The 20225-nt window shown below is 37.4% G+C and overlaps 1 protein-coding gene across 1 annotated transcript in view; it reads left to right on the forward strand.

Moving 5' to 3' along the window:
- Window positions 1-18803, forward strand: part of LOC121315031 (collagen alpha-2(I) chain-like) — a 31786-nt gene extending 12983 nt beyond the window's left edge. Inside the window, exons 16-51 of the mRNA XM_041248897.1 lie at window positions 201-299; window positions 397-441; window positions 869-967; window positions 1263-1316; window positions 1405-1512; window positions 2152-2205; window positions 2822-2920; window positions 4056-4109; window positions 4369-4467; window positions 4828-4881; window positions 5273-5326; window positions 5523-5576; window positions 5862-5915; window positions 6044-6088; window positions 6583-6681; window positions 7385-7492; window positions 7663-7716; window positions 8178-8231; window positions 8540-8593; window positions 9223-9276; window positions 9380-9487; window positions 9747-9800; window positions 9899-9952; window positions 10550-10711; window positions 10964-11071; window positions 11426-11533; window positions 12135-12188; window positions 12299-12406; window positions 13886-13939; window positions 14213-14320; window positions 14736-14789; window positions 14899-15006; window positions 15247-15493; window positions 15938-16122; window positions 16602-16844; window positions 17256-18803. Of these exons, the coding sequence (XP_041104831.1) occupies window positions 201-299; window positions 397-441; window positions 869-967; window positions 1263-1316; window positions 1405-1512; window positions 2152-2205; window positions 2822-2920; window positions 4056-4109; window positions 4369-4467; window positions 4828-4881; window positions 5273-5326; window positions 5523-5576; window positions 5862-5915; window positions 6044-6088; window positions 6583-6681; window positions 7385-7492; window positions 7663-7716; window positions 8178-8231; window positions 8540-8593; window positions 9223-9276; window positions 9380-9487; window positions 9747-9800; window positions 9899-9952; window positions 10550-10711; window positions 10964-11071; window positions 11426-11533; window positions 12135-12188; window positions 12299-12406; window positions 13886-13939; window positions 14213-14320; window positions 14736-14789; window positions 14899-15006; window positions 15247-15493; window positions 15938-16122; window positions 16602-16844; window positions 17256-17402 (3297 nt within the window). The 3' untranslated portion in view covers window positions 17403-18803. The remainder of the gene's footprint in view (window positions 1-200; window positions 300-396; window positions 442-868; window positions 968-1262; window positions 1317-1404; window positions 1513-2151; window positions 2206-2821; window positions 2921-4055; window positions 4110-4368; window positions 4468-4827; window positions 4882-5272; window positions 5327-5522; window positions 5577-5861; window positions 5916-6043; window positions 6089-6582; window positions 6682-7384; window positions 7493-7662; window positions 7717-8177; window positions 8232-8539; window positions 8594-9222; window positions 9277-9379; window positions 9488-9746; window positions 9801-9898; window positions 9953-10549; window positions 10712-10963; window positions 11072-11425; window positions 11534-12134; window positions 12189-12298; window positions 12407-13885; window positions 13940-14212; window positions 14321-14735; window positions 14790-14898; window positions 15007-15246; window positions 15494-15937; window positions 16123-16601; window positions 16845-17255) is intronic.
- Window positions 18804-20225: the final 1422 nt, after the last annotated feature.

Here is a 20225-nt window from a genome sequence, read left to right on the forward strand (position 1 = left end):
CACTCTAAAGAGAATCGCGTGTGCTTAGTTGACAGTGTTTTGTGTGTACTATTCCTCTGGTAAACTATAGTTTCTACCATTATATATTTGGTATAAGCTTTGGTTCTTCCTCCTTTCTTGGGTTAGGGTTATTCTTAGATTATGTTCTTGTTGGTTTGGTTTAGCTCTGTTTTTACCTCTTCTTGTTCTGTTTTATTTAGGGTGAGGTCGGCCCTGGTGGGCCTAATGGCCCAACTGGTGCTCAGGGTGCAAGAGGTGAGCCAGGTCCTCCTGGTGCTGTCGGCCCTGTGGGTCCTATTGTAAGTATCCCAGCCACTATGACCGGTAAACAGGAGTTTGTCATTTGGTTAATACAAGCAAATCTCTCTTACAATTTGAATTTATTTGATCTCCTAGGGAAACCCTGGTAACAACGGTCTCAATGGTCCTAAAGGTGCTGCTGTAAGTATACTAAGTTGTCTAAGTGATTTACTTATTGTTTGTTTTTGTTTTGTTTTTATTTCATTTGTTTTGTTGTTCTAGTTTTAGTGTTACCCTGTTGTTATGCATATTTCCCTGACATCTCTTCACATAGCCCTCAGACATCCCATCCCAAATTTCACAGCAAATGGCATATGACAAAATACCTTATTTCAGTTGTAGATAGATATGTAAAACAAAACTGCCAAAGTGGCCTTCAACCAAAGTTTTATAAAACTGTTGTAGAGTTTTAAAAGATCAAGCTGTGACATTTTGAAGGAGAATAACAGGCGTATTATGAAAATTGTAATTAAAGTCAGATTCAAGTGAGATTTACAACATGGCCAACTATGTGGTTATATACATTCGATCCATTTGTAAATGGGATGAACCTGTTCTTTTCCCATAGGGTCTCCCTGGTGTTGCTGGTGCTCCTGGTTTCCCCGGCCCCAGAGGTGGCCCGGGACCTCAGGGACCTGCCGGTGCTGCTGGGCCCAGAGGCAACAGTGTGAGTATTCAGTAAAAAGACAATGAGTTATCCAATATAGAAAAGTGCTGTTCTGCAAATTTTGAATGCCCACGGTATGGTATTTATCTCAAAGGCAAAAAAGAAATTGCATTTCTGGAGCTGTGGCAATTCAAATCCTGTTAATTTATTTATAGTTTCTATATGTTCTGTTCAAGATATTTTCATATAGTAGTTTACAGTAATATGTTTTTTAGTAGTAGATAATTAAATATGTATATGTTGTATTCATGTTTTTAATTCAGTGAGTTAAATATTTCTGTTTTTCTCACTCTAGGGTGATCCTGGCCCTTCTGGTCCCAAGGGTGATACTGGTTCCAAGGGTCCACCTGTAAGTATTCTCCTTCAAATGTAATTTCTGTATTTTTGGTGGAATTCTAGATCCCCATACTGCAATGATGTTTCTGCTTCCCATACAGGGTAACACAGGTCCCCAAGGTCAACAGGGCCCTGCTGGTGAGGAAGGAAAGAGAGGCTCAACTGGTGAGGCAGGCCCACCTGGCCCAGCTGGCAACCGAGGAGGAAGAGTAAGCATTTCAGCTGGAACCAAACCATTTGACAAACATGAGGCTTTATTCAGAGGCACTTTATTTTAGGGGTCAAAACAAGCTTACTAACACACTGACACATGTTCTTCCTTTTTATTGTTTGGATTTAGTTCAAATATAATAAGCTATTTATAAACTAATTAAAAAAAAAAAAAGGTTAAACTTAAAATGTTCAGGAAAATCATTTTTTTTGCTAATTTGTGACAAGGGTAAACACTCTGAGCAACCTGTGGGTTGTCAAAGGTTTGGGTTCTCTTGTTTTATTAAGTATTTTCTTACTCAAATTAACTTGAGTTTGTTTCCTGTAAGACAACATTGGTTACTTAATTTCTGATATCTTTATTACATCAGATTGAGCTGGTATTAATCATTTTCAACAAGATACTATAGCAAGATGAAATATATAAATCATTTTTTAAAGATTTAATTAATTTAGAAATTCAAGTGTGAGATTTTTTTTTTTTTAATCCTGACTTTTAGTCAGTTGCTCAATGTGTAACAGTAGTTTAGTCCCAACAAACAGTACACATAGATGAGAGCCTTTTATTGGCTGAAAATGTGGATCACTGTATATATATTTAATATATTTAAACATGTTATTTTCTCTATTTTCAACAGGGTGTTCCTGGAACTCGCGGTCTCCCTGGACCTGATGGTAGAGGAGGCCCAGTGGTAAGTCTGCTTATTGAGTAAAACAAACAAAACATACACGTTATGTGCATGCCGAGAGGGCGTAACATGCGCAGCATGCAGTTTCCTACAAGGCAATAGAAACCTTCCTTGTGAGAACACATTGACTAACAACTTCTGCTATTTTATGGAGTTTAACTCTTAAGGCCAACTGCCTTTTTCAGAAGATAATCACCACTGTTACTAGTGTAACTTTAACTAAGACAGAGACCCTTGGGATACATATATATAGTCTGACCTTTATACTGCGGAACAGGTTATTAGGCAGTATGGTCATGGCTCCCATTTGCCCCATGATGCAATTACAATAACACTAGTATTATCGTTATAAGGCAGAACAGAAACAGCACAGTCTCTTAACTATGGCTCCCAACTACAGCGTTATCAAGGGGGAGCACTGTAGCAGTATTGGGGAAAAGTAATGAAGGAGGAGAAAGGGAGAGGGTGCTTATAGGATGGGATGTTGTTGTAATTTCATTGATTGTTCTTGCAAACATCTTATGCAAGTGTGTCTCTATTGGGTGTCCATATAGACACAGTATAATTGAAATGTGTATTTGTGATATATTAATATATTGATGGCGTTTTTTGTCTTTAGGGTGCCCCTGGCAGTCATGGTGCCACTGGAGCACCTGGTGTAACAGGTCCTCCTGGTGATGCTGGCCGCCCTGGTGAACCTGGTCTCCCTGGCTCAAGAGTAAGTCCTGAGTCCTTTCAGGGTCAGGAAATGGACAGTGACAGGTGCCAGGCATGGTGGTAATTGGTGGCAGTAATTCCACAGGGTCATGAAGTTTAATTTGATCCCTGTAAGCCTTAAGCCTCGTATTGTAGTTTGTTTTTTCCATTGATTTGGGTAATAAGGTGCATTGTGTTTTGAGAAAGGTATGACTATCTGGTAAAGCTGTAGAAGTTAAAGGTACCATATGTCCACCTTATTTAGCCCATCAGACCAGTCAGAACTCCAATCCAACTACAACTATGCTGTCATAATGAAATACATGCTGACTGCAGTTGTAGGAACTGCATTTCAATATCATAATTCTATTTTAAGTATGTAAAGCACTTAATCTGCCTTTGTAGTTTATTCAGAGTTATTGCAGTTTTTTTTTTTAATGTTTTTTGATGAAAGCCTCTGAACTATCATTAGTCTGAACCCGGACTAATCCCAGTGGGTTTGGATTAGCGAAAGTCTTCAGTACATAGTACAGTGGCAGATGTCTATACAGGTACAAGGTTATCAAGAATAAGAAGAAGCAGGCTTCAGTAACTGCAGTTATAGTGATCCTTACTCAACTGGGATGTGCTTAACAGACTCAACAATGTTTACTTCCCATTATATCAAATGGTGGTCACCATATACAGCACAAAATGATTTTGTTACATAAACATATAACACACCACAATTCACACACATAGATATACATACGAGTGTGGAAGCCTTTCTTTTGTCTGCTATTTTTATAGCTTTTAACTTCTATACTTGCTGGATGTTTCAATACACTCACACAGTCAAACCACCAACAGGACACTAATAAACCTAGAATGCTATTTAGTAATACATTAATAGTAGGTAATATGCAGAGCCTGATGACAAAAATCTGAATCCATGTTTAAAGTCTATGTCATATTATGTTTAAAAGGTAAAATGACTGGCCTTCAGAGATGATAAGGTCTTCCACAGAAGCAATATCATACAGCAAAACATGGACAAAATAAATGTTCATAGCACAAAATGAAAAGCATTCTAGCAAGCTGGACTATTTAATTTATTCCAAAAATAATACACTAAAATGATGTGGTGTAAAAAACTGTATTACCTGTTTTTATTTCAGGGTTACCCTGGCAACTCTGGCAAGGCTGGACCTCCAGGAAAGGAAGGCCCCGCTGTAAGTATCTCTTCTTTAATTCTGATGTTTGATAGATAGATAGATAGATAGAGAGATAGATAGATAGATTGTACACATATTGTACAGTATATAGATACAAATGTAGGAGGACTATTGCCAATTAAAATATAAGCAGCTAAAAACAGATTTATTTTTCCCTCTTTAATATCTATGATATTGTGGAAACGTGATAGATTTAGTAATAGTTTGATTTTTGCTGTTATTCTTTGTAAGTGATGGTTTAAACTCCTGTGTTTAGGGTGTTAGCGGTCAAGATGGTCGATCTGGTGCCCCTGGTCCAGCTGGTCCGAGAGGTCAGCCCGGAAACATCGGGTTCCCCGGCCCCAAAGGCCCCAGTGTAAGTTAATAAGGAAGCTCATGATTAAGAAGGAATTCAGTGATGCGTTATCAACACATGTTCTGTCATAAAACTAAATATTAAATACAATCATTTAAAGTGTCCTGTTATAATCAGCCAAACAGTATTTTATTTGTTATATTTTTTCCTCTCCGTATTCTAACAAAGTCAAATATTACTAGTCAAATGATAAAGACTATACTCATGGGTAACACATAATAGAGGAACATGTACTACCCTCCAGCAGTTCACTTACTTAATGTGGAGTTGCCTTCAAAGATAAATTCTAGTCAACACCATAACTTGAATGAAATAACTTGAATGAAAAGTTCTGACACCTGTCTTTCTTGTTTGTTTTAGGGGCCGCCTGGCAAACCTGGTGAAAGAGGGCCTGCTGGTCCAGCTGGTGCAAGAGTAAGTTTCTGGTCTAGTATATAGTATTGAATGTCATGTAGCTAGTGCACCTTTTACTTATAGTGCATATTACTATCCACTACCCATTAAAATAATGAGCAACAGTTCAGGTCACAGGTTCATGGGCTCGACTATTCATTGGGCGACACTCTCCATAACCCAACTGTTAACTTTCTGTGAGGCTTAAGTTGACACTGATGTTGGTGAGCACTTTGTTTATCACATGTATCATTAGCTATGAGTCAGCATCACACCTTATATTGTGCAGTAATTAAATCAAAATAATTTCCTACATTTATGAATAGATTATATCCTCAACTACATGATAAAGATTCTTAAAAAAGAAACCAGATATAAATTGATTTCTTTTTACTTTTTTTTTTCTAACAAGGGAGCTCCTGGCCCTGATGGCAACACTGGTCCTCAAGGTATTCCCGGTGTTGCAGTAAGTATAACTATGAAAACAGAACATGCCACTCCCATGTCTACTAGTCTTAAGTAAAGTACTGAAAACTTCCTGATAATACAAGGTTCTTTGTAATTGTATTATGACAGTATATATTTAAGGGTACTGCTGTTAATAGTTTCTAAAGTTTAATGTATTCAGAATCCTAGTTTACATAGTATTGTTTTCTTTTTAGGGTAGCGCTGGAGAAAGAGGAGAACAAGGTCCCGCTGGTGCTCCTGGTTTCCAAGTAAGTTTTCTGAAACATGACACTGTTCTGATTACAGATGTTCATTATTGCCCTTATAAAACTTTTGGGACAGAATCATATCTAATTGTAATGGTTCCTGTTTTTGTTTTAGCAATATATATTGATTTTGACCCAGTAATTGGCCTTGACCATATAATGGGGGGGGGGGGGGGGGGGGGGGGGGTGTATTCTAGGATGCTGGATTGCAACCCCATTACTTATACTTCCAAAATGTTAGCAGTAGAATATTTTGATTCAGGTTCATTTTCCTGTGTTTTTGAACAGGGTCTTCCTGGTCCTGCTGGTCCTGTTGGTGAAGCTGGCAAAGTTGGTGACAGGGTAAGTAAACAGAACTGATGTTATGTAGAGTATAGATAAAGACACAAGAAAAATGTCAGACAATTATCAGTGAGTTATAAACTCCACAGTATTATAAACTAAAGAATGTTCATTTGTGTTTTTTATAGGGTATTGCTGGTGATGCTGGTTTACCAGGTCCTGCTGGTCTAAGAGTAAGTTGGTTTTCATTCTGTGAGAGTAACTCAGGTGTTTCATACACGTCCATACATAGAGGCTATCTCACCTTGCAAATCAAGTAATAATTACACATATTTGTCTTCTTCATACTTGTTAAAGAAAAACAGGTAAGTAAAACAAATAAAATAAGAAAGTAATATTTGTAATAGTATTGCAACTGCTTTTCAATGAAATAAATGAACACGAAACCTATGAAATAATGAAAAAAAACAAGAGTCTTATGTGTATGGCTGTAGGTTGATCCAAAACTTTACCTCCAATCCAGGTCAGCTGGTGTTTATTGATTTATAAGGTGAACAATATAATGTATTGGCTAATGTTTAACTCATCCATTGACACTCTTTCTAGAATCCTGGAGAAACATGACATGGGTGTGACACATGAAGAGGATGTAAACACACCATAGTATAAATGATGCATGCATGTGAAGTGTACACAAATATCGAGTTTTGTCTATCTATCTTTACAGGGTGAGCGTGGTAACCCAGGGCCAGCTGGTTCTCAGGGTCCTCAAGGTCCAGCGGGCCCACGTGGTCCTTCTGGTGCTCCTGGGACTGATGGCGGCAAGGTAAATAAATAGGACAGAGATTGTCTGGTAAAGAATAGACTGAGAATGCCAAGCAGCTTGTCAGTTCACAAAATATGTATGCTTGTCATTGGAGGCCTGCTTCTTCTCAGAAGAAGGAATGTTGGTATATAATTCTTAGGGAAGGTCCATACCCAACAGTATATTTGAGATCAAGCATTGTTTTATTTAGCTGTTGTCTCCAATAAAATAAACCTGATACCCAGGTCTTAATCTAAACTCCCTTATCTAAACATTGAATATATTTCTACATACAAGGTTTTATCTTGTCGTCCTAGTCACCCTACTCAACGTAACCTCGTAAATCCAGAGTCCACTATAGGCTCTGAATGTCTCTATATCAAAATTATATTCCTAATGTTGCTAGTTTAGAATAGTTTTACAAAGAATATAAATAGTATGTAAAGCATAAAATGTTTAACAATGGGAGAATTTACCCATACATTAACATTAGATGCCTTTGTTAAGGCATCCCAGGAGCTATTGGGCTTCTAGGGTTCAAATGGCCACAGAAAACCACAAAAGAAGCGCATAGACATGACTGGTCACTCTATCCTTTTGGGTACTGAGGACAGAAACAAAATGACGTGCACTATGCTTTTGCTAAGAGCACACATGGGCATGAAGTTTGTGTGTGACGTTGAATCTGATATCATGTAATACAGTATGTGTTGATTGTCTGCAGGGAGAGCCTGGCAATGTTGGTCCTGCCGGTGCTCCTGGTTACCAGGGTGCTTCTGGAATGCCAGGAGAACGTGGTACTGCTGGCATTCCTGGTGGCAAAGGTGAAAAGGTGAGTCAAGAAGAAATTTGGGTTATATTATAATGCTTTCACCTGAGTATTATATGACAAGTGTCAAATAGTAGTAGAGAACTCATCTAAAAGGATCATTGTTGACAGAACAGTATGTATACATTTCTTTAGGAATATAACTAAAATCTCTCTTAATTTCCTCAAATTAGGGCGAGACTGGTTCAAGGGGTCCCGAGGGCAACACTGGCAGAGATGGTGGACGTGTAAGTATATATTTTAAAACATGCTTTAAACTAAATTATTTGTCATAAATAAATAAATCCACAAACATATAATGAAAAAAGAAAGTTGTTAACGTGTTTATTGTATTTAAAATGTGGTTAGTTTTGGATTAAGCAGCCAATCCCTGGCTCAGTTTCACAAAGAAATTCATAAATGTACTGTAATGCGTTTGAAGAACTCAAGCTGACTATCACATTGGCTCATCATCTTCACATCTTGCTTACCCAGTTGCTATTGGATTGGCAAAACATATGTGTGGCCAAACAACACACATAAAAATGGTTTTGTGTGCTTTAGGGGGCCAATTAAAATACCTGAATGATTAGATATATAATGCAACGTTTCATTGCAAAGAGAAAGTGTGACCCCATTTACGTTATACTGTAGTTATGTGAACTTTTTGTCAGTATGGGTTTTATGCCCTTTTTTTGTTCACTTTTAGGGTGCTCCCGGACCAAGCGGCCCACCTGGACCTTCTGGTGCAACTGGTGACAAGGTAAAGCTTCACACCATCACCCTGTTTAACAAATGTCTCTCTAATCTGGATAAACCTTACTATACTAAATAAATAGACAGTCATGTTTACCTGCATGTGAACAGTTACAAGAAAATATCTAGCTTCAGATTAAGATCATAAAAGGGCATTACATCATACTGCAAAAATTAAGAATTAGAAATTAGGACAAGATAAATCAGATAATGATCATTTTCAATATTTTAAGTAATTGCACATTACTATTCATAACAGTAATGCATTGTTGATGACAAACAATCATTGAGTCTTCATCTTTTTCTTTATTTAAGGGTGAATCTGGTCCTAATGGTGCTGCTGGTCCTGCTGGTCCTCGTGGTCCCCCTGTAAGTATCAATAAGGCTTTTAAACATGAAACAAAACATCCACACACAGCAATGGCTGCTAACAATGCCTGTAAATAGCTTTTGTCATCTCGTTCAAACAACATTTTCCATTCAAGGTCTTGCTGACAGATTACTTATCTTCAGACTGTAGTTCAAATCCAGATCACTGCTAGTCAATATTCAAAGTGAGGAGCTGGTGTTAAACTCTGTCTGAATCTCATTCAACAACAACCTCAGTAATCTTTAGTAAGTCTGAAATGTATCTTCTGGTAGGGAGACATTAGCAGCCCAATATTGATTAACTTTGGGGGATTACCTTTTATCACTCCAAAGGTTATGGTACTGAGAAAGAAGAGTAGCAGGCTTTTCAACTCAAACCCACCCTAAGTCAGCTTAGCTACGGATGGCCAACTTTGGTCATGGTCATGCATGGCTTAAGCTAAGTGCATGATATTGCAAAGCCTGTCACTGTGCTTGCCTCTACCTCCACTGTAGATATCAGAGGTCAAACTCTTCCATTGTGTTCCCCTTCCCTTAAAAAAGCCCCTAATACATATAAATATCCTATTTGAATTAATAGTAGTTACCAATCCAATGATGTAAACAATGATGTGTTCTTTCTGCGGTAGGGTGAGCGTGGTGAAGTAGGACCTGCTGGTGCTCCAGGATTTGCTGGTCCTCCTGTAAGTATCACATCAATGAAAGCCCTTTCTGAAGCTCTTCTATATACTAATGTTTTGTTTTTTTACTCTTTGCTCAATCTAATGCCACTTTGTTTGCTTGCAGGGTGCTGATGGTCAACCTGGTGTAAGAGGAGAGAGAGGCCCAGGAGGAGCCAAAGGAGATGTTGGTCCCCAAGGCCCTACAGGACCGGCTGGAAGCTCCGGACCCGCTGTAAGTTCTTATGGATAACATTTTATAGAATATCAGAATTTCTTCTGGTGCTCTAATAGTACTACACTATAGTGCGGTAACTCTTAGGCCTCTTAAAATTGGAAGCATGCAGGCATGTACCATAATACAGACAACCCCACTCACCTCGACTGGGTAGTGGGCTAGTCCTTACTTTAAACAAGTCTAGATATGAAAACAACCAAAAAAATATTGTTATAGTCTAATGCCTTTCCCACAATATATTACTTCCTTTGTGTAGGGTCCTTCTGGTCCAGGTGGACCCCCTGGTCCCCGTGGTGATGTGGGTCCCACTGTAAGTATTGTCATTTCCCAGAATCATATTGTAATTTGTTAATAATTTGTTTGATGGATGGAGCCTATATTTATTTCCTCTGTTCTTTTACACTTTAGGGTATGACTGGTTTCCCTGGTAGTGCTGGTAGAGTTGGTGGCCCTGGCCCTGCTGTAAGTATTTCTGCAACAGTCGTCTAACCTACAGTGTTATTCTTGACAGGAAGTTTACTAAGATATTAGTTTTAATTCAGTGAGTAGCAGGTAGTGGATAATATGATGGTGCTATACACTGTATTTAATGTGTTATGCGTTGTTTTTTACAGTATATTGTGTATTATGCATTCTCTGTATTTAAGTATTATGAATTTTCTTGTTTTTACTGCATCTTGTAAAGTGCTTTGTGATGGTGGTCCACTATGAGAGGCACTATATAAAATAAAGAATGATTGATTGGTATGTTTTGCAATAGATTTTTTTTTTTTTTTTAATGAAAACGCTTAAAATGGCAACCAACTGCCTAGGCCAACTTAATGTTCTAGAGAACTTATGTAAACTGCAATACAGTGGACTGTGTAGATGTTTATAGCATTAAGAGTGAAAATATAACTTGCCTTAAAGATAAAAAAATGCATTTGATGATCCAAACTTAGCACTCAATGTGCAGTCAGCCGTATCACAAAACCACCACACAGTTTGGTACAACAATCAGTCACAATTCAGGACAGGATTCCTAATAGTCTCCTTAATTCTCACTCCTTTGCTTTGTAGGGTATTAGTGGCCCACCTGGTCCCCCTGGTAATGCTGGTAAGGATGGACCCAGAGGCCCCCGCGGTGATACCGGCCCAGCTGGCCGTCCCGGTGAACAAGGCATGGTTGGTCCTCTTGGTTTAGCTGGTGAAAAAGGCTCACCTGGTGAATCTGGTCCTCCCGTAAGTCAGTTTTAGTTTGTTTTTTTTCTCTCCCATTTGTCAAGAACACCACTAAATTCTAGTTTACGAATCAAGTTTTTGAAAAACAAAAAAGAGCGAATTACAATTTTAAAGAACTACTGATGGTTCAGTTTTTCCCTATTCATCACTATTGTTTGGGGGAAAAAAATGCAAGATAAACTGTGTGCACACAAATCCCCTGTAAAGAAAATGTGATGCTTCTTTCTCATAATTTGTTTGTTATGTCTGCAGGGTCCCCCTGGTATCTCAGGTCCTAGTGGTGTTCTCGGTTCCCCTGGTATTGTTGGTCTACCTGGCTCAAGAGGAGATCGTGGTCTCCCTGGTGGTGCAGGTAGCGTCGTAAGTATATGTTGCATTTTCACTTAAACAAATGGTTTGTGTAATATTGATTTTTATTCATTTGAATTCAATTTTGGCTTTCATTTTGTAATGTATATTTTCCCAATGGTCCCATTCACTGTAATTCAGTGAGAAACTAAATACCATGGCCTAGGTTGTCACATATCACTCGTGTGAAGGATGCAGTTTTAACACCCCAGGATACTGAAGCAATTGGGTGTTAGTAGTAATTTTAAGAGGTCATTAACATAGCTGTGAAAAAACTATGGAAAGAGAGAAAATTACCTCTATGTTGCACTTTTGTATTGACCCTGCTGTGTTTGGTTCTCTTTCATTTGTTATTTTGTGTTTCAGGGTGAGCCTGGTAAACTTGGTCCACCAGGTCCACAAGGCTCACGTGGTGCACCCGGTAATATGGGTGCTCCTGGTATGAACGGTGCACCAGGCGAGACAGGACGTGATGTAAGTATAAGAGCATGTTCTTTTAATGTGAGGCAGATCAAACCATTACATTGCAGATTTAATATTTATTTGCATTTTGAAACACTGATTGTTCTTAGTTCACTTGAAGCAAACATCAGTAGTCTAAATAGGGTTACAATTAAATTGTGGTGGTTTTTATGGGTGCGTGTGTGTATACAGACCATATGTATGGAGTATAAATGGGGAATTGGTTGTGATTTAAACCTTTCTCTTCATCATCAGTATTGTTTTCCGTAGATTGTAGTGAGAGTTTATATCACCTTCTCATGGTCTATTACTGTAATTGCCCTGTTTTTTTTATTTTTTTTTATTTATTTTTTTTGAGATTGAACTTATGTTAGGCATTTGCCTTGTTTTTCAAGATCAGTTTTAAAAAGAAAAGGCAAATCCAAATTGCGTAAGATATGTTAAGAACAAGAAACATTATCCTAGTGCTAATTGTCGTACCAATTAAATGAGCTGGGTTATTTTCTAAAACATGACCAATATGAAAATTATCTTATTAGCTTAAGATCACATAACATGAAGATGTTCTTACTGTAATCATATCTTTAACAAAGAGCGTATGCGTGCTTAACAGGGACACCCTGGTAATGATGGTCCACCTGGCCGTAACGGTGCCCCTGGCTTCAAGGTAAGCATTTTCAGTTAATTGAAATATTTAATATCATGCATAAATAAGAAGTTGTATTGTCTCTAGGACAGTCGATATAACAAGTGCGTATTCCCTCTCCTCGTCACCAGGGAGATCGTGGTGAGGGCGGACCCGCTGGCGCTGCTGGCGCATCTGGAGCTCCTGGTGCTCCCGGACCGGCTGGTCCAGCTGGTAGACCAGGAAACCGTGGAGAATCTGTATGTATCATTCCCTGCTTTGTGTTTACAGGACACCTACTGGCAAGACTTGTCACTTGTGCCTCATTTTGACCAACTATTAATGGTTGAAAAATTAAGTCTGTCATGTATTTTGTTTTATAATAGGGTGATGAGAAACAATTAATTCCTAACCAAAACCCAAAATCCAAAAAGTAAAAGTAATCCCAATAATGACGCCTGGAGCGATATCTACACGTGTCTGAGTAGATGTCTCATATAAACAACTATGTTATCTCTTGTAAGGTACCACCAGTTTGTAAAGAAACTAATATTGTGGTTTATAATTTATAATGATTCATGTCCAAACAGTAATTAAGAATTTAACATAGATCCTTTATTTATTCCAATATTCAAGAGTTACACACAGTATCTTTATACAAAATAATTTAGCACTAGTTATTACAGAGGTAAAGGTAGAGCTCAATTACCTACCCATCTGAGCAGGCACCTTCAAGGTCACCGGAAGGATTTGGTGCACATATCAAACAGTGTCTTGTGCCTATATTTATATGCCTTTATGAAGCTTTGAGCTGTAAGTTGACGGTTATTTCTAACATAGTAATTGTAGCCAACAGCAGCATTTCCTCTAGGAAGCAGGGCATGTGTTCTTGCGTTCAATCAAAGTGCACCCTCTTCAAACAGACAGAGGTGCTCTCACTTCTAATTTACATGTCAAACCGCAATTTGATTCCTATTCATAAACCCCCTCGTCTGCATTCTTAATATATAGTTGTTTGCTAAGCAGACACAATCTCTTTTCCCAATTTATATCTGTTAAATTCAGGTTCCATCAATAATATTAACCCTGCAAGTACCACACAGAAGACAGGAAACTATTTGGTTCCTTAGCTTTGACGGTTGCACAATACCAAACAAAATGGAAAAGCTTCCTCAATGGAACTCTTAAAGTAAGAGAGACTATTTCCTATTGTGCATGGGTGAGCTAATCCAAGATGATAACTCACAAATTTACCAGTTTAACCAGATTATTTTAAACACATAACGTGTGATAAATATACCTTACAATATGTCTTAAGTATAGGGGAATTACTTATTTCTTATTCTCCGTGATTAGAATCAGCCAGTAGTCATCCTTCCCTTGGACACAAAGCATAAACTTAAATCCCATTGGGGATTTCTTTCCTCACAGATCATTTCAGCATTGCCGATGCACAATCATTGTATTATCTGATGATCTTCCTCGAAAATTAATATAGGTCTTTTTTTATGCTGTTACTAGTGCATACTAGCTGACATACTGTAATGTTTTTTTATTGAAAGTGTCCATTGAAACAAGTTAAACTTTGCTTGACTGGCATGTTTCAGAAAATTGAAATATGGAAAATAAATGGGGTTTACAACTCCCATGTGAGTAGGATAATAATTTCCAATAAAAAAAGTGTATATATAAATACTAATGTCCTTTGTATTTGACTTGTTTTTATGCTTCTTATTTAGGGTCCCAGTGGAAGTCAAGGCCCCATTGGCCCCTCTGGTGCAAGAGGTGTTTCTGTAAGTATCCTGTCTTGGTTTTATACACAAAGCACAGTCCAACAAGATAACAGTTTTGTAAAAAAAAATCTTAATTTTCAAATGTTTTTATAATTGTATTTTTGTTTATTTAAATAAAACCCATTCATAATGCTGCAGTTAGTTTACTGTTCTGTAACATAGTGAGGGAGAAGATACTGCATGTAGTTCAGTGAAAGAAAAAAAATGTTTACACTGCATTTCCTTGCCTTGTCCATTATTTAAATAATAAACCTTTCTTTGTTTATTCTGTAGGGACCTCAAGGCCCACGTGGTGAGAAGGGTGTTGCTGGAGAGAAAGGTGAAAGAGGCATGAAGGGACTCAGAGGCCATACCGGTATGCAAGGTCTGCCTGGTCCTCCAGTAAGTACTCTTATTTTACAGCCCCATAAATTGTAATAGAAATAAACTTATAAAGAATGAACCAAAACAATCTGAGTTTCTGTCCCAAAGAAACCAAAACATGTCTTTACTGTGTTACCAGCAAGTAGTTTTAAAACTATTATTTGGTGTCAAAAGATGAAGCCTATACATACCACAGAAACCCTCCACCAGAGTTGGTTTCCACATTAAAACATAAGACCTCATGGCATCAATCAACTTCAAGGCCTCCACATCCCAACTATAATTCCTATGCTCTCTAGTGAAAATATGTTGAACACCCCACAAACACCTGTTTTATATCAGTGTTTTCTCAAGTTAAAATCATTTGATCTACACACTCAGCTTTATAGATTATTATTGTATTATAATGCTGTAATTCTTTTTACCTTAACAGGGTCCAAGTGGTGAACAAGGTTCTGCTGGTCAAACTGGTCCTTCTGGCCCAAGAGTAAGTAAACTCAAGTGAACACCACAACATATACAAGGTTAAGTAACTCATTTAAAAAATCAGTTTTAAAATCTTTTATTAAAGTAATTGTTCATATCATTGCTTTTAGGGTCCTGCTGGTCCATCTGGTCCACCTGGCAAGGATGGTCAACCTGGACACCCTGGTCCTATCGGCCAAGCCGGTTCTCGTGGTCCCAATGGCCAAAGTGGTCCAGTTGTGAGTATAAAGTTAATGTACCTTTCAAAGTCATGATCTAGTAGTGCTACAAGAACTGCTGCAGGTTTCAAAAATTAAAATAAAGTGTAATCATGTTACCAAATAACCTTACTGTTAGAAGAAAAAAAAAGCCCATTAGTCTCTAAGGTCTTAGAAAACATGTTATGCAAGGACTGGTACAAGGACTAGAAATTAATAGTAGTAAAAAAGGGGAAAATAACACAAATCTCTTCTCTTTAGGGCCCCCCTGGTTCTCCCGGACTTCCTGGTTTGCCTGGTATCGCTGGCGGTGGTTATGAAATTTCTGGATATGAGGGAGAATACAGAGCTGACCAGGCCACCCAAAAAGCCAAGGACTACGAAATTGGCGCCACCCTGAAGTCCCTGAACAACCAGATCAACAACCTTCTCACCCCAGAGGGCTCCAAGAAGAACCCAGCTCGTACCTGTCGTGACATTAGACTCAGCCACCCAGAATGGAGCAGCGGTATGTTTTTGACCAACTTTTCTTTATAGAGGTAGAAACCTGCTGTAGACAACCTTGCTTGGTTCAGGAGGGCAGTGGTCTCCTGTTACTAGTGGTCTTCTACAGCTTTGGATCAATGTAGTTGACTGAACCCGTTCTGAAAGCAACTGGTCTCCTACAAAAACTTGCTCAATTCGATGGCACAAATATTTCTAAAGTAGCCTTTCATTACCAACAGTTTATTAACCTAAAAAGTCAGTGTACCAGAAATCTCTATGCTGCATCTACTAGTATTGTCTTAGAGAGGGCAGGGGTTTGATGGCCACAATGGATGATCATACCTAGTATCACAGGCTCACTTGAGTAAGAATAACAGAAAAGAGAGCACATTATATCTGGATCTCTTTTATAAGTGGTGCAATCAAGTATATATCAATACTGACCTGGCTTTGGTATCTTCTCCAGGGCATTACTGGATTGACCCCAACCAGGGCTGCATCATGGATGCCATCAAGGTTCACTGTGACTTCAGCACTGGAGAGACCTGCATCTACCCCAACCCTGCAAGCATCCCACGCAAGAACTGGTACAGAAATGCCAAGGACAAGAAGCACACATGGTTTGGAGAAACTATCAATGGAGGCACTCAGGTACAGCTTTAATAAACCAAATATTTTCCCCAGCACACCCTTAGTACCTTAAAAAAAAATGCTCAAGTAATTTATTTTAGGTGAGAAAAACAGACTCATAGATGCAATGGGTTGTATTTATAAAGCTTTATTTTTTTTCAGTATTTACATTGAATTCCTATGCATTTGACAACATGCCTATTCGTCAATTCTCTGTGTGTTCTTTGTCTGTTGTCTGAGTTTTGTCTGTTCCATTTTGCAGTGTATATCTGTAGCTTTGGAGCTGCATAGACCGAAACACATATTATCTTTGGAGTTTTTACTCCTTATCATAGAAAAAGTAATATACAAGATGAAAGTCTGCCTACAGGATGTATTAATATTAAACAGTTTTAAAACACGACCATCACATTTGTAGCAGACAGCTGATACACAGAAATAAAGATGAAAACCAGGTACATCAATACATACATTTTAATTGGGGTTCTCTTTTTTTCTAGTTTGAATACAATGACGAAAGCATGACTCCTCAGACCATGGCCACCCAGCTTGCTTTCATGCGCCTGCTCGCCAACCAGGCCTCTCAGAACATCACCTACCACTGCAAGAACAGCATTGCTTACATGGATGCTGAAGCCGGCAACCTGAAGAAGGCTGTCCTGCTGCAAGGCTCCAATGATGTTGAGCTCAGAGCTGAGGGTAACAGCCGCTTTACATTCAGCGTGCTGGAGGATGACTGCACTGTAAGTTACACATGATTAATTTTTTTAAAAAATAAAAAAGTATAGTAATCACCTATCCTATATTCCAAGCTATACCGAATGATATACACTAGGGGGAAAAAAAGGTTGCATATATCATATTACAAATACCATATTCCATCCTATATAATGTTTAAATTGTAATAAAGTAAATGTAGTAATGTGATTTGCATGTGGCTGTCTAAATGAATGAATATGTCTACTATAGCAGCATGCAATGTTTTCTTTTTAAAATGTGTAATTACCAGTATACATTAAACCGAGTTAATGTAACAACCTTTTAAATTAATCTCCAACATGTTGAAATATATTAATTCTTGTTGGAGGTGGATACAGCAGGTAGATATATCCAGTAATACTACCAGAGTATAATATTTTTTTCTTTTTTTACAGAGACACACTGGTCAATGGGGCAAGACAGTCATTCAGTACAAAACAACAAAACCATCTCGCCTGCCCATCCTCGACATTGCACCTTTGGACATTGGTGGTGCTGATCAAGAATTTGGTTTGGACATTGGCCCAGTCTGTTTCAAATAAATAGAAATGATAAATTAAAAAAAAAAAATCTCTCTGCCATTTCTGTTTTTATACCGAATGCCGATTTCTTCTGCTCATCCACTTGCTTAAGCTCTGGGCCTACGGACAAGAATATGGACTGAATGGAGCATTGTGCAATGCAATGTAATACAGACCCCAAGAGACGTGGAAATCACCTTGTTGAGGGACATGTCAGCATTTGTAAAATAAAGTGAAATAAAAACAATGAAAGTGCATACCACTTGTGGTCTTTGTATGTCTTCCAAAGAGGAAGTTTAAAACCACAAACTCCGAGGGTTTAAACTACCTCATATACTTGTATTAAAACCTGATCCACGTCCTTAACGTAAGAATTGGAATGCTTTAAAGTCCTATAGCAAAGGTGCTAAATACAGTATTACACTGCTTACATGCTTGAAGCAGTGACATGGTGCTACACTCCTTGCTGAGTTTAAAAACAAGCCGATCCAAGTTTAAACCACTTTACTGTATTACTTTGTATTGTATTTTAGACAGAATCCTCTGCAGCTTATCTGTATACCCCGTATTAAGCATGTGGATTATTCCTTAGCCTTTTTTTTTGTTTTATTCTTCAATCCAGGTGTTCTTGCTTTAAGCACATTTCTTCCATTTGAATGGGTAAAGGAGGCATCTTTCTAAAAAAAAAAAAAAGTTTATTGTACCTATTTTGTATATGTGAGATGTTTAAATAAATTGTGAAAAGTCTGAAATAAAGCATGTCCAATGTTCTAAAACACACCAGTCAGTGAGTTAAGTTCATTGTTATATATCTAATGAAGAAAAACATTACAGTTCCATTTGTATGTGCCCCATTGCCATGTAATATAGATTAAAACTTCACTGTGGCACACTCTGAATTTGAAGTTTTGTATTCAAATGTAATTACATGTAGATAAAGAAAGTATTTTAATATACAAAAGCTAAATAAGGTAATACAATGACATGCTGTAAAGAAAAGGGAACTGTAAATCCAAATACTGTAATGTTTAAGAGGTATGACAATGGCGAAGAAATGTATCTTTTCTTGTGCTTACAGTATCCATACTTTATTACCTTATTTTGCTCCTTGCTACTTGCTCTCTATGCTAACATAGCAAACATGCTTTTCAACATATAATGCAACATAAATTAAATCAACCAATCAATTAACAATTGCAGCTTTTTCCCCCTAAAACACATGCTCATCAGTTGATCAATGAACTGAGAATTTACTTTTTTTTAATTTTAACTCAGTCTTTATGTTTAAAAACAAAAGCTGCAGAATTCTGGTAAATAGTATTTTTCCATCAAGGTGTGAGTCAGTGTTTCACTTAACTGAAGTGAATGCATTCCCTTTTTACTGTTCCATACTTCATTTAAAATAAAAATGACTCAATCTAATTCTGTTCCATGTCGTTGATATAAGGAAAGCTCTCTCTACATATTTTATATAAACACATGCACACATACACACAAACTCATACTGTACACCTATCTAAGAACCTGATTTTTTTTCAGGTATTCCACACGCAAATATATTATTTTTGCACCTACCCAAATGAGACATACATCTTCAGATATTATTATCATTATGACATCGCCAAGCTCTTACAGGCGTAAGTTGGTTATGTATTAAAACATTTGCCCAATGCTCAGTATTTAAAAGTACAGGAATCCTGAAACATAATGAAGTAAAACAGATGCAAAAAAACGAGACATCATATCATGTTCTAATACTGACATAAAAATATGGTTTGTTTTCAGATAAATCCAATTATACTGTATATGGGAAGGGAGGATAGCATCTTAATATTCTACAATACAACACATTACAATGGCCTACAATAAATGATCACTTTTGATAGTCATTGAAAAACCAAATCCTGGCCTTATAAAAGGTTGTTTACAAAACCTACAGTGAAAATTTTTGAATACTAAATTTTTTCATCAAAACTTTACAAACTTGTCTCTTATGACACAACTTTATGAATTTGGGCAGCTACAGATTACAGGAATTAAAAGTGATGGCCACTGCTGTTTTCATAATGAAATGAAATCAAGACAGAATAAAGAACTGGTAGCATAACTAGCATCATGAATCAGTGTGTGCAGAGGCCTTTGACGTGTCATTGTGGATTAAGAAAGGCTAAAGCTGTTGTAGGTAAGTAGGCTACCATAAAAATGTGAAGAATAGCTTCAGGCTTTGCTATTGGAGCAAGATGGTAGTTGTCAAGTATAATGATAATTCTATTACAATTCCAAGTATAATGTTAATTCTATTCTATTATTGCAAGAACATTGTTTGTCTGGGATAATAGACCTCAAATACTGCAGTTTCCAAGGCAACTGCCTTAACTATATAATTTCAGGCCCGCCCAGCTATGAGTGTGGAAATTCTAAGGTACAGTATATGTAATATTATGACATGTTGAATCTATTTGCCACTAAGTTCACTAAGATTTAGAATCCTGTTATCCTGTGATAATGTGACACTGTGCAGGATGGATAAACTCATGTCATTAAGGCTTGATAGAGACAGAAGTATAACTGATTTGGTTGAACTCAATTCAACAGCACAATTTATTATGAATTAAATTGATTTAAAATACAGGAATGTCAAAAAAAAAAAAAATAGCTAGCCACAGTTTGCATATGATGAGACAATAATCTTCCTTGCTAGTATAATATCCTTGACTTACATCTCCGATTTTATCTAGTTGTTGCACCCTGTAGTTATTGCTTAATTAAATATGCATATCAGTAGCATTAAAGTGAACACACACAGTAGGGTATTCTTTTACAATTCAAATGCTAATGGTTATA

Source organism: Polyodon spathula, chromosome 4 (assembly GCF_017654505.1).
Source record: "Polyodon spathula isolate WHYD16114869_AA chromosome 4, ASM1765450v1, whole genome shotgun sequence".
Lineage (NCBI taxonomy): Eukaryota > Metazoa > Chordata > Actinopteri > Acipenseriformes > Polyodontidae > Polyodon > Polyodon spathula.